Here is an 11,723-nt window from a genome sequence, read left to right as displayed (position 1 = left end):
CCACCACAACCTCGCCTGCTGGGCTCCGGTGATCCTTCCGCCTCAGCCTTCCGAGTAGCCGGAATTACAGGCATGTGCTACCACGCACGGCTGATTTTTTTTTTGGATTTATTGTAGAGATGAGGTCTCGCTGCCCAGGCGGGTCTCAAACCCGCGGGCTCAGGCAATCCACTCACCTCAGCCTCCCAAAGGCGCGGGATTACAGGCTGAGCCACCGAGCCCGGCTATTTTTACATATTTATTGTAGAGACAGATTTTTCTTGCCCAGGCTAGTCTGGAACTCCTGGCCTCAAACACTGACTTCCCAAAGTGCTGGGCTGAGTGAGCCACTGCATCGGGCCTAAAGTCTTCTTTGAGCTGTATTTTCATGTCTTCTCTATAAGTTCTCCTGCAAGTAACTCTCTTTAAAAAAAACAACTGTGGCAAATATTGGGTGCATGTATTCAGTATTCTACCTCTGGTCCTGGTACCTCATCATGCAGTGCACAGTGGTATCCATATTTCCACTCCAGGGACAACTCTCTGACTATTTCAGTACCATGGTTCTATATGAGTTCCTCCACTTCTCATTTCTCTTATGATTTTTTGCCATTAAAAAAAAATCTTTTGGCCAGGCTCGGTGGCTTAGCCTGTAATCCCACTTTGGGAGGCCGAGGTGAGTGGATTGCCTGAGCCCACAGGTTCGAGACCCACCCGGGCAACTTGGTGAGACCTCGTTTCTACAATAAATCAAAAATTAGCTGGACATGGTAGCACGCGCCTGTAGTTCCAGCTACTTGGAAGGCAGAGGCGGAAGGATCGCCGGAGCCCAGCAGGTCGAGGCTGCGGTGGGCATGAGCGTGCTACTGCACTCCAGTCTGGGTGACAGAGTGAGACTCCAACTCAAAAACAAACAAACAAACAAACAAAAAATCTTTTCCCTTTAAGTTTCCTTTGCCTTTCCAGCATTTCACCCTCTCTTCTGTGGTTTCTCAGCATCTTTCCATGTCCTAAAATGGTTAAATATTTAAAAAAAATTTTTTTTTTGAGATGGGATCACTCTGTCACCCAGGCTGGAGTGTACTCTGTCACCAGGCTGGATCACGACTCACCACAGCCTCAACCTCTTGGGCTCAGGCATTCCTTCCACTTCAGCCTCCCAAGTAACTGGGATTACAGGCACATGCTATTATGCCTGGCTAATTTTTTTTTAAAGTATTTTTTGTAGAGACAAGGTCTCCTTATGTCGCCTAGTCTGGTCTCAACCTCCTGGGCTCAAGCTATCCTCCCATCTCAGCCTCCCAAAGTGCTGGGATTACAAATGTGAGCCAACACACCTGGCCCCCAGAGACTTTAGAATGGCCAACGTCAGGCCAATATTTAAGTTTTTAAAGCAGCTAAAATACTTTTTTTTTGAGGTGGAGTCTCACTCTGTTGTCCAGACTGGAGTGAAGTGGCACACTCAGGGCCACCCCAGCATCAACCTGCTGGGCTCCGGCAATCCTTCTGCCTCAGTCTTCCAAGAAACTGGAACTACAGGTGTGCTACCACACCCAGCCAATTTTTTATTTATTGTAGAGATGAGGTCTTACCAAGTTGCCTGGGCTGGTCTTGAACCCATGGGCTCAGAGAATCCACTGGCCTCGGCCTCCCAAAGTGCTGGGATTACAGGCTGAGCCACCAAGCCCAGGCTAAAACAGCTAACATACGTATTCTATTCTTTAGTCAAGCTCAGAAATGTGTCCAGTTTTTAGAATCACCTTACTGCTCTTTATTAAGTTCAAAATAGATGACCAGTGAGGGTTGTAGGATGTCTAAACACGATTTCAAAATGAGAAAGTAAAACATGAGCACAGAGAAATCCATGCAGCTCTTATAAACGCTCATTATTCACTCTCGTTATTGTAAACGCAAGTAAATGAACAAGGTAGTTTCTGTGGACTCTGCGGATGTGAAAGCATTCACTGGCCCATTGAATGCCCACACTTAGTTTAGCCATGGGGAAATAAATAAACAATTTGAGTCCATAAAGTGCACAAGGAATATTAAGACTAAATTTTTGTTTACGTATAGCCTCATTCTCTATTACATTAGACTCTATATTTGTTATGCATCCTTCTACCATGAAGAATCTGGCCTTTGTACTCAGGAGACCATTAGTCTTACTACTAATGGGCTGAGTTCCTCCACAGTCCACCTTTTTAAAATGGCTACCTCTCAAGTTTGCTGTGAGAATCACATTCCTAGCCGTATGTCTTGGTGCTTAACAAATGCTTTTGTTGGCCGGGCTCAGTGGCTCAGCCTATAATCCCAGCACTTTGGGAGGCCAAAGCGAGTGGATTGCCTGAGCACACAGGTTCAAGGCCAGCCCGGGAAACTTTGCAAGACCTCGTCTCTACAATAAATTTAAAAATGAGTCAGCCGTGGTAGCGCACGTCTGTAGTCCCAGCTCCTTGGAAGACTGAGGCGGAAGGATCGCTAGAGCTCCGTAGGTTGGTCAACACTGGGGTGGTCATGAGTGTGCCACTGTACTCCAGCCTGGGTGATGGAGTGAGACTCCAACTCAAAAAAAAAAAATGCTTGTGTTATTATTGTGATAGTCTAAATATAATGTTTAATATGGAAACTTCCAAGCATGCACAAAAGTAGAGAGAATAGCTTATTGGATCTGGAAGCACCCAACTTCAGCACTTATCCACTCTTGTTGTATCTCTACTGCCACCCACTCATTTGCCCCAGATGATTTTGAAACATATCAGATATTATGTTATCCATCCTTAAATGCTACTTCTGACTCAAGCAATTCCCTCTCCTAGACATAGTGCTAGGGGTGTGATTCTCACAGCAAACTTGAGAGATAGCCATTTTATGTCTCTCTAAAGCGTAAGCACTCTTTTAAAAAATAATAACTACAGGCTGGGCACAATTGCTTATACCTGTATCCCAGCACTTTGGGAGGTGAAGGAGAGGGAATTGCTTGAGGTCAGAAGTTTGAGACCAGCATGGGCAGCATAATAAGACCTTGTCTCTATAAAAAATAAAATAAACAAACCAGGTGTGGTGGCACATACCTATAGTCCCAGGTACTTGGCGGGGGCTGAGGCAGGAGAATCACTTGAACCCAGGAGTTTGAGGCTGCTGTAAGCCACAATCATGCCACTGTACTCCATCCAGCCTTGGTGACAGAGCAAGACCCTGTCTCAAAAACAAACAAAAAACTCACTATGTCATTATCAGAGCTAAAACTTCTTAAACACCAAATACCCAGTTAGTATTCAGATTTCTCCAACTGTCATGGGGGTTTTAAAAAATCGTTTGCTTCAAACAATATCTAAATAAGGTGCACATTTAAAAATATTTTATTGGATATATAAGTAAGATGTGGAAAGAGATTTTACTGTAAGGGTGTGCAATGTAGTGAGGTTTAGAATGGAGAAAAATAATTATAAAGGAGCAGGGAATTGGCTCTAAAAAAGGTATATGACTGACAATAGAACTCTAGACCGCAATTTAAAATGATACTGTAAAAAGACAAAGTGATGAGTAGAAAATGCATTGGTAAGTGAAAAAAGCAAGTTATAACACCATTCTTTAATTCCATTTTTGCCAATAAATTTATACATATATGCATATTTCTGAATGGTGGGAAAGTGAGAGATTTTAATTCTCTCTCAAGTTTTACAACAAAATGGTCTCCTCTTCCTACAACGATCGTGTATTACTTGTGTCATAAAAAGTTATGAAAAATAAAAATGCAGCAGAAGTACATCTTGGCGGTGGTTTGGTCTCATGCAGAGCTGGTTAAACTTGGCATGCTATGCTTTGCTCTCACCACGTGTTTTCTCCCGTGATCTGTAGAGCAATTCTCAGGGGCAAGAAGAGGCAGAGGCTCTGGAAGGGCTGTGTCTTCACCTGCCACTCGTGAGCAGCACCACAAAGGGCCATTCAGATGGTTATTGTTCATGCTCAGGCCACATGACCTCATGCAGTCTCCACGTGACATCCTGAGAAGGTAGGAGGCACAGACGGTGCTGGGACTAGTTTTTCTTTGACAGAAGGGGAAACCGAGTCAAAGAGCACCTGCCTTTTTCCTCCCACTGCCCCTCAGTTTGGTCCTAGAGACAAGACTTCGGGTCCAGATGTCATGTGCTGGCCATAACCACGGCGTTACCTTTCGCATCTCTTGTGAGTTTCACCACCGTGGCGTAGGCGTGTGGAGGCGGAACTTGGTAATGTTTGGCCAAGGGAGTGCTTAATCCTGCCTCAGTGTAACACACCACACTGCATTCTGTGGTTCAGGATCTGACCAGACTCGCTCGGGTTCTCACACCCATGTGAGGTAGGCTTGGCTTCTGCTTGGATTTACATTCCACAAATGTTTCATTTTCTGCCCATTGTCACCTCCTCTGACCTCTGCTGCTGGTGCTTTAACCCCAAGTCCCTCTCAGTGAGTGTCCCTTGGACTCAACTCACCTTCTGTTCTCTGGAGCCTGCATGGTGTCTGCTACCCATGCACCAAACCCTCCCTACCCCCACCACACCCCTGTTTGCATGGCCTCCTCGAGGCTGGGCTTTACCTGTGCTGTGAAGCTGGCCACCCTTCCTTCTCTGAATTCTTATCTGTGCCCTGTAATTTAGTTGTATACTCCTTGCTCTTTTTCAGAGAGGGTCTCACTCTATCACCTAGACAGGAGTGCAACAGCACAATTATAGCTCACTGCAGCCTCGCTCTCCTGGGCTCACGTGATCCTCCAGCCTCAGCCTCCTAAATAGCTGGGACTACAATTGTGAGCTAATTCTCAAAAAAAATTTTTTTTGTAGAGACGAGGTCTCACTGTGTTACCCACGCTGATCTTGAACTCTTGGCCTCCTGTCTCAACCTCCCAAAGTGCTGGAATTTCAGGTATGAGCCATCATACCCGACCTCCTTGTTCTGTAATTTTGCCCCCTGAAGACTGTGGACTCCTTACAAGCAGACACCATCAATAATGATGGAAATGAAAGCAGCTCTGACAGGTGACTGGTACTTCTTACATGCTGGGTGGTTTACCTAATTATCTCATTCCATGGTGACAATAAGCCTGTATGATCCCATCAAACAGATGAAGAGACTGAGGCACCGAGAGATCGAGTTTCTTTCTTTTTTTTTTTTTTGAGTTGGAGTCTCACTCCATCGCCCAGGCTGGAAAGCCATGACACAGGCAATCCACTCACCTCGGCCTCCCAAAGTGCTGGGATGACAGACTGAGCCACTGAGCCCAGCCGAGATCAAGTTTCTTAAGCAAGTTCACCCAGCTGGACAGTGACAGGGCAGGCCTTCTCACCGCATCTGCCTAAGTGCAAGCCCACTGCACACATCCTTTGCCACTGCTTGTTGTTTGACTCTAATTTCCTTGAGTGTTTTTCATGTTGGCCTCCACGGGGTTCTCCTTTCTTGGGGGTAGAATAGCCTCCTACCAACATGAGAATGGATATTGCGATCTCTGGCCAAGGTGCCCAGGGCTGGGCTTCCTCTGAGCCCAGAGGGTTTGCTAGGTGTGTTCTCACACCCCCACTTTCTTGCCTCTGTGCCCTTCACTGTTCTACCACCTCTCTCCTGCCCCTTTCCCTAGGAACACCGAAGCAGTCAGAGGATTCTCACTGGGCAATCAGCCCAGAGAAGAGGATCCAGACTGAAGATGGGTCACCCCCTTCTCACACACCCCACCTGGACCCTTCCCCTCTACAGCCTCCCTCCCCTTCCCCCAATCAGAATCCTTGTTTTGGGGCCCAAGCCCTTGGCTAAGCTCCACCCTCTCCCAGCATCCTAAAGTTTGGGGGCTGCATTCAAGTCAGAGATTTCCAAGTAGGGGGTGTGTTGGAGGGACTTCTGAGGGCAGCTTGTCCTGGAAGAATGGGGGAGAGGTGGCAGCCTCTGCTGTCTCCAAGGACATCTGTGTAGCTCCCCGGGAGACCCTCTGCCCTCTCCCCCTCCCACCAGCCGGGCGAGCAGGGACCAAGCTTGCTTATTATCACCTGACGCTGAGCAGCCACTGATCCCATTGGTGGATCCGGATTCGGTCTGGCTCTCTCGTTCTCTCTCGCCTTCTCTGCCTCTCTCTCCTCCACGCTGTTTTGATTTCGCTGTAGCCTCTCTTCTTGCGCTCGCTCGCCTGGGAACATCGGCTCACCAGGGGCCGCAGCGACGCGCTGCAGAGCCAGACAGGAGCTGCCTGCGGGGCATGGAAGAAGCCTCCTTGGCAGCCGGGAGAGGAGCGAGCATACACCGCTGCCTGTGACCCAGCCGTCCAGCCGCTGTCTCCTGCCTGGGGAGCTCACCCACACAGAGGTTTCTCCCTTCCCTCCCTGCCGGGTCTTCTTCTGCAGAGCCCAGTGGAGCCAGGTGAGTGTCCTTCCTCCCCAGAGCATCCTGCTGTCTGTCCTGAGAGGCTAGAAGGTGGGGGGCACCAGAGTCCTGCCACCGCCCGGGGTGCCCACCTGGATCTCCAGGCCTGACGACCTTGTCCCCTTTCCTCCAGGCCCTTGGCAAAGGGGTTGATGACTGAATCTAGTCTCTGGGGCACCACAGTTAGTCACCCCGTGACCATTCTGCTGCAGTCAGCGATGCCAACAGGGACAGTGGTGTGGGGGAAGTGTTCCCTCTGGCACGGCGGCTTTTCTGAATGGGCATGGGGAAGGGGCATCCATGTGTATGACACGTGTGCATGCTTGTGAGGAGGCCAGAGGCTCACTGGCGCAGATAAGTCTGTCTACATGTGTTTGTGAGTGGGTTTTGACTGGCGTGAGGCATGTCTAGGAACATATCTTTCTTGTGCACGTGAGGTACATGTGTGTGGGGGGCGCACTTATCTGAGTAGCCTGTGGGTATGTGTGGGTGGGGGCCCTGGGAGGCGGTGTGCTTAGGGGGTGGACATCTTATTTGTCATGCGTGTGGGCGTACATGTGTGCAACCAGGGGCTTTCTATGTGGAGATGGGTAACTCTAGGGCAGGAGGGAGTGGGCGGTGGGATGTGTGGGCAGACCCGTGTCGGTGCACAAACCTGTTGGCACGAAGGCTCTGGGCTGGCAGAGTGTGGCCAGAGACAAATACGTTTTCAAAGTCACTGTCTTTGAGCTTGGAGAAGACTCAAAAGAGAATCCCAGGATTCAGGCTGGGGTTGCTAGGAGTATGAGCACCCATGTGTGTGCAGGCAGGCATGTGGGTTGCGTGTCTTCTTGAGATGGCACGCGTGCATGTTGGTGCCTGTGGCTTCTTCTTTTCCCAAATATGGCTTGCGAGAAGGTGTGCGTGTGTGTGCGTGAGCCTGTGGCCGTGAACACGTCTGGGTGTGCATGGAGGCAACAGCTTTCAGAGGGAATATTGCGGGGCATTCTTGGAACATGGAAGGTGGTGGGAGGTACCTGGGTGCATGGGTGGGCATGTGGGAGTGGGGACGTGTGGAGGTGTGGAGTGGGTGGGTAGGCACACTCGGCGCATGTGTGTGTGCGTGCGTGCCTGCCTGTGTGTGGGTGTGTACATGCTTGTCTCGGGGTGGATCCAACAGGAGTGTGGGTGTTTCTTGGGTGTTGCCTTAACCTGTGCCTCACACCCGGTCCTTCCCTAGGCATCTGGGCATCAAGCACTTGGGTTCACACCCATCTGGGGCCACCCTGGCTTTTTGCTCTCTCAGTGTCACTCACTGCCACTATCCTAAGGCTGGGATGGGGGTGTCATCTCAGCTTTCCCAGAACTGTAGGGGCAAGGGACACACAGTCACCCAGGTTCCGGGGACCCCCAAGCACCAAACACAGCTGCCCCTATTTCTGGGAAGACTCTGAGGAGAGGGGGATTGAGGCAGGAATAGATGCCTACTCATGGGGCAGGTGTGAGTGGGCGGGTGGGGTCCGCTTAGAGCCTCTCGGGTGGGAGTGTGTTTGCGTCTGTGTGTGGGTGTGAGGGACATATATGTGTTTCCCTGGGAGCTTCTTGCTGGGAGCCCAGGACTCCCCACTGCTCCACACCTGTCCCTGTGAATCACAAACTGGTTTATGGTGGTAGGGTTGTTTCAAGACACCCGATCCCATTTGTTTTATTTTGGGGTACGCCTTGTAGCACCCCTATGCTTACTTACCATAGGATTCCCTGTATACAAAGCCACTGGCATTTGGCTCTGGAGGGGGGCTAAGATGAAACAGGACTTAAGTGACACTTGGGGTCAGTAAGGGCCATCATCCTTAGCCTTCACCCTGTACCTGCCGCCCAGGCAGCCCACAGGTTAATTTTGAGATGCCAGGCTCTGGAACAGCCTTAATTGACGGGAGAGTGTGGGCTGAATCTTCTGGAAGCTATAAATAAAAGTACCTGCTTTCACAGGCACAAGATGCCCTCACTCCAAGCTTCTGGGCAAGGGGAGGAGACAAAGAGGGAAGAGAGGAGAGAAGGAGGTGACATTTGGGAAAACTGGGGTGTGCCGGGGGTTGGGCTTAGGGAAGGGATCTGGGAGGCATAAGACCAAACGCCTCTGGAGAACGCCCCACCCACACCTGCATTCTCCTCCCAGAGATGGTTACTCTCTCCCCCTCTCCCTTCCCAGTCCCAGAGCTCAGGTAAGCCAGGCCAAAGTCAAAGCCAGAGTCAGCTCTTCCCAGCTAATGCACACGTGAGAGGTGAGAGTGACGGGGTCATGGTCCTTGCATACCTGGAAGAGCATCACACATAAGGGTGGAACCGAAGGAGCAGGAGAAGGAGAGGAGAGAAAATGCAACTGTTTGAAAGTGATAGAAGGAGGAGAAATTAATAGTGGAAACACCACATGTACCTGCGCATGCAAATACGCCCCCTGTGTCCCCTCCCCTGCAAAAGAGGACACAACTTTAGCTTAATGATCAAGAACTTGGGCTCCAGAGCTCAAATCATTTGCTTGCTGTGTGGCCTCGGGCATGTTAGATAAATCCCTACTTCAGTTGCTTCATCTGTAAAATGGGGATAACAGTAGTACGCCCCTATTGTGAGACTTGCATAAAATGTTTGCAGAAATGACCAACAGATGTCCATGCTAAAACTAACTACTGAAAGTCGTCAAGGGAGGATGGGCCAAAAGAGAAAAAGTGATCGTCAAAAAATTATGGGTGGAAAAGAGCTGAAAGCAGGCTGTGGCCCAGGCTGCCCCTTCCCACTCGGAATGTCCCTTCCACGGGAACCTACGTGGCACTTATTCTCCCAGCCCTGTGCAGTGGTGACCCTCACTGAGGCACCCCCGGAGAGGAGAGAGACCTGAGTCTGAGGGCCCTGGCACCTGTGGACTTCTGGCTGCCACTGCCGTCACCTGCCCCAAGCCTCGCACCTTGGCTCCTCAGCAGGTGCTTCCTGCCTCTCCCCCTCCTCTCCCCCGTTCCCTCCACCCCCACCATTTTCTCTTTTCACGCCTGCTGGCTAAAGGCCCCCTCCCTCCTCGGCTCCATCTGCTGCAAATCTGTCCCCGCCCAGCGTCCGCAGCGTTCCCACTGCCTCTGCCACCTGTCAGGTGCCGTCTGCTCTGCAGACCCCTCTCCAAGGAGAGCCCCCGGGGAGGCACCCCATTCCACCTTCGGTCCTCCACCTCCAGTCTCCCCCGTGCCATCTTTTCCATCCGATTTATGAGGCAGATGCATTCCACGGGTCCCCGGGGCTCCACCTTGCACGGGATATTGGGAGGAGAGCTCTTTGGGGGCGAGGGTTGCTGATCCTTCCTCTCCCCCCAGTCCCCACAGGAGCCAAACCAGAGGGGAGCATGGAGCTGCTATCCACGCCCCACAGCATTGAGATCAGCAACATCACCTGCGACTCCTTCCGCATCTCCTGGGCCATGGAGGACAGTGACCTGGAGAGGGTCACCCATTACTTCATTGACCTCAACAAGAAGGAGAATAAGAACTCCAACAAGTTCAAGCACCGGGTGAGTAGAAGACGCCCTGAGCAGCTCTCCCCAGCACCTGTTCTTGAAGGAGGCAGGATAATGAGATGCCTGGAACTCATTGTTTGAAGTAGGAGGCCTGGTTAAAATCCAGACACATCTTACTGTGTCATTTTGGGAAATTTACTTGACCTCTCTGATCCTGAGTTCCTTCACTGGTGAAGAGGGAATAATAATTCGAACCCTCACAGGGTCTTTGAGAGGATTCAATGAGTAATGTTTGTGTGGTACTTGGCACGATGCCCAGCACAGAGGGAATGCTGTTATCAGCGCCACGACTGGGACTTCAGACAGGGGCAGAAAGCCCGGACGGGGTGGGGCGCTGGCATCACACACAGGGATGACGTCTCAAGTCCTGGCAGAGCCCTGATTGGGAAGCAGCCTTGCTGCTGGCTGGGTGGGCGATGTGGGACTCTTTTTATGGGTCTTCAGTTCTCCCTCTCCGGCCTCCTCGGCGGTTCTTTCTACCTCTCACCCGCTGGCCTACTCTTTGCTTGGCTTAGAAAAGGAATGTGAGAGTCCTCTGCGGGTGTGTCCTTTCCTGGGGTTAAAAGTCGGTGTGGGGGCGGGTGGGAGGAAGCCTCCCATCCTTGGAGCTGGCAGAGGCAGGGGAGTGGGGTGGACAGAAGCTGGAGGCTCCCAGGACGACAGCACCGGCGTGGGTTACTCACCCCCCCCCGGAACTGGCTCTCCTGATCTGGGTGTCTTTTGGCAGGCCAGTTGCCACGGTGACGTGAATGCTCAACACCACCCCCTGAGCCCTCCCCCCCAAAGAATAAGGCATATTTTCCCTTCCTCCCTGGCTTCTCAGCATTTGCCGTTGCCGTGGAGACGGCACTGCAGTGTGCAGAGCTCTCGAAGTCTCCCTCAAAAACGAAGGTCTTGCCGCCCTCAACTTTGTGGCCTTTCCCCTCAGCTCCCAAGAGAACAGGGTGTCAGAGAGGTTGAAGGAGGGGCAGAGGCTGGGGAGTGTCTGTGTGGCTTTCCCAAGAAAATGGTGTCTAGGGCATGGAGCCACCGAATCCCTAAGACTCTAGCCCTGCTCGGGAAGAATGGGGGCTGTCTGGGGAGCGGGCACTGGGGGCTGCCAAGGTTGGACGTGACCCCTGGTTTGACTTCTGGCTCTCCGTCTCTGCCCCATTTCTCAGGATGTCCCCACCAAGCTAGTGGCCAAGGCGGTGCCACTGCCCATGACAGTGAGAGGCCACTGGTTCCTGAGCCCCCGCACGGAGTACAGCGTGGCCGTACAGACGGCGGTGAAGCAAAGTGATGGCGAGTACCTGGTGTCTGGCTGGAGCGAGACAGTGGAGTTCTGCACCGGGGGTGAGGCGCTGATGTGGCATCCTTGTCCTGCTGCCTTGGCACATCTGGCTTACCTGTGGTCAAGACAGGGAGGGCTTCATCCTAATCCAGCACACACTTACAAACAGCTGCTGTATACCAAGCACTATGCTTAGTCCACAGCAGGGGACACATGAAAGAGACCCTCCCCTGCCTCAAAGAGCCTGCCTTTTCTCCCATCAGAGCTGCGAATACTACTAATCATGCTGGCAGGATCACTTCCATAAGGGATGGAGTTGCTTCTCTGGCTTGGTGCAAGCATCTTTTTTTTTTGAGTGGGAGTCTCACTCCATCACCCAGGCTGGAGTGCAGTGGCACACTCACAGCCACCCCAGCGTTGACTTGCTGGACTCCGGTGATCCTTCCACCTCAGCCTTCCAAGTAGCCAGAACTATAGGCGCGAGCTACTGTGCCCAGCTAATTTTTGATTTATTGTAGAGACAAGATCTCACCAAGTTGCCCAGGCTGGTC

At 51.5% G+C, this 11,723-nt stretch overlaps 1 protein-coding gene across 2 annotated transcripts in view; it reads left to right on the top strand.

Moving 5' to 3' along the window:
* Positions 1-5,812: 5,812 nt before the first annotated feature.
* PHYHIP (phytanoyl-CoA 2-hydroxylase interacting protein) overlaps positions 5,813-11,723 on the top strand; it is a 13,303-nt gene continuing 7,392 nt past the window's right edge. Inside the window, exons 1-4 of one of the 2 annotated variants that reach the window (XM_021715261.1) lie at positions 5,822-6,361; positions 9,183-9,318; positions 9,700-9,893; positions 11,060-11,234. In XM_021715261.1, coding sequence (XP_021570936.1) covers positions 9,729-9,893; positions 11,060-11,234 — 340 coding nt within the window. In that variant the 5' untranslated portion in view covers positions 5,822-6,361; positions 9,183-9,318; positions 9,700-9,728. Of the gene's footprint in view, positions 6,362-9,182; positions 9,319-9,699; positions 9,894-11,059; positions 11,235-11,723 lie in introns of both variants that reach the window. The other variant, XM_008063546.2, reaches the window with a different exon arrangement.

This window comes from Carlito syrichta, unplaced genomic scaffold (assembly GCF_000164805.1).
Source record: "Carlito syrichta isolate Samal-C Ts95f unplaced genomic scaffold, Tarsius_syrichta-2.0.1 Scaffold306946, whole genome shotgun sequence".
Classification (NCBI taxonomy): Eukaryota; Metazoa; Chordata; class Mammalia; order Primates; family Tarsiidae; genus Carlito; species Carlito syrichta.
The sequence above is the reverse complement of the archived record's forward strand: the minus strand, read 5'-3'. Positions and strand labels throughout refer to the sequence as shown.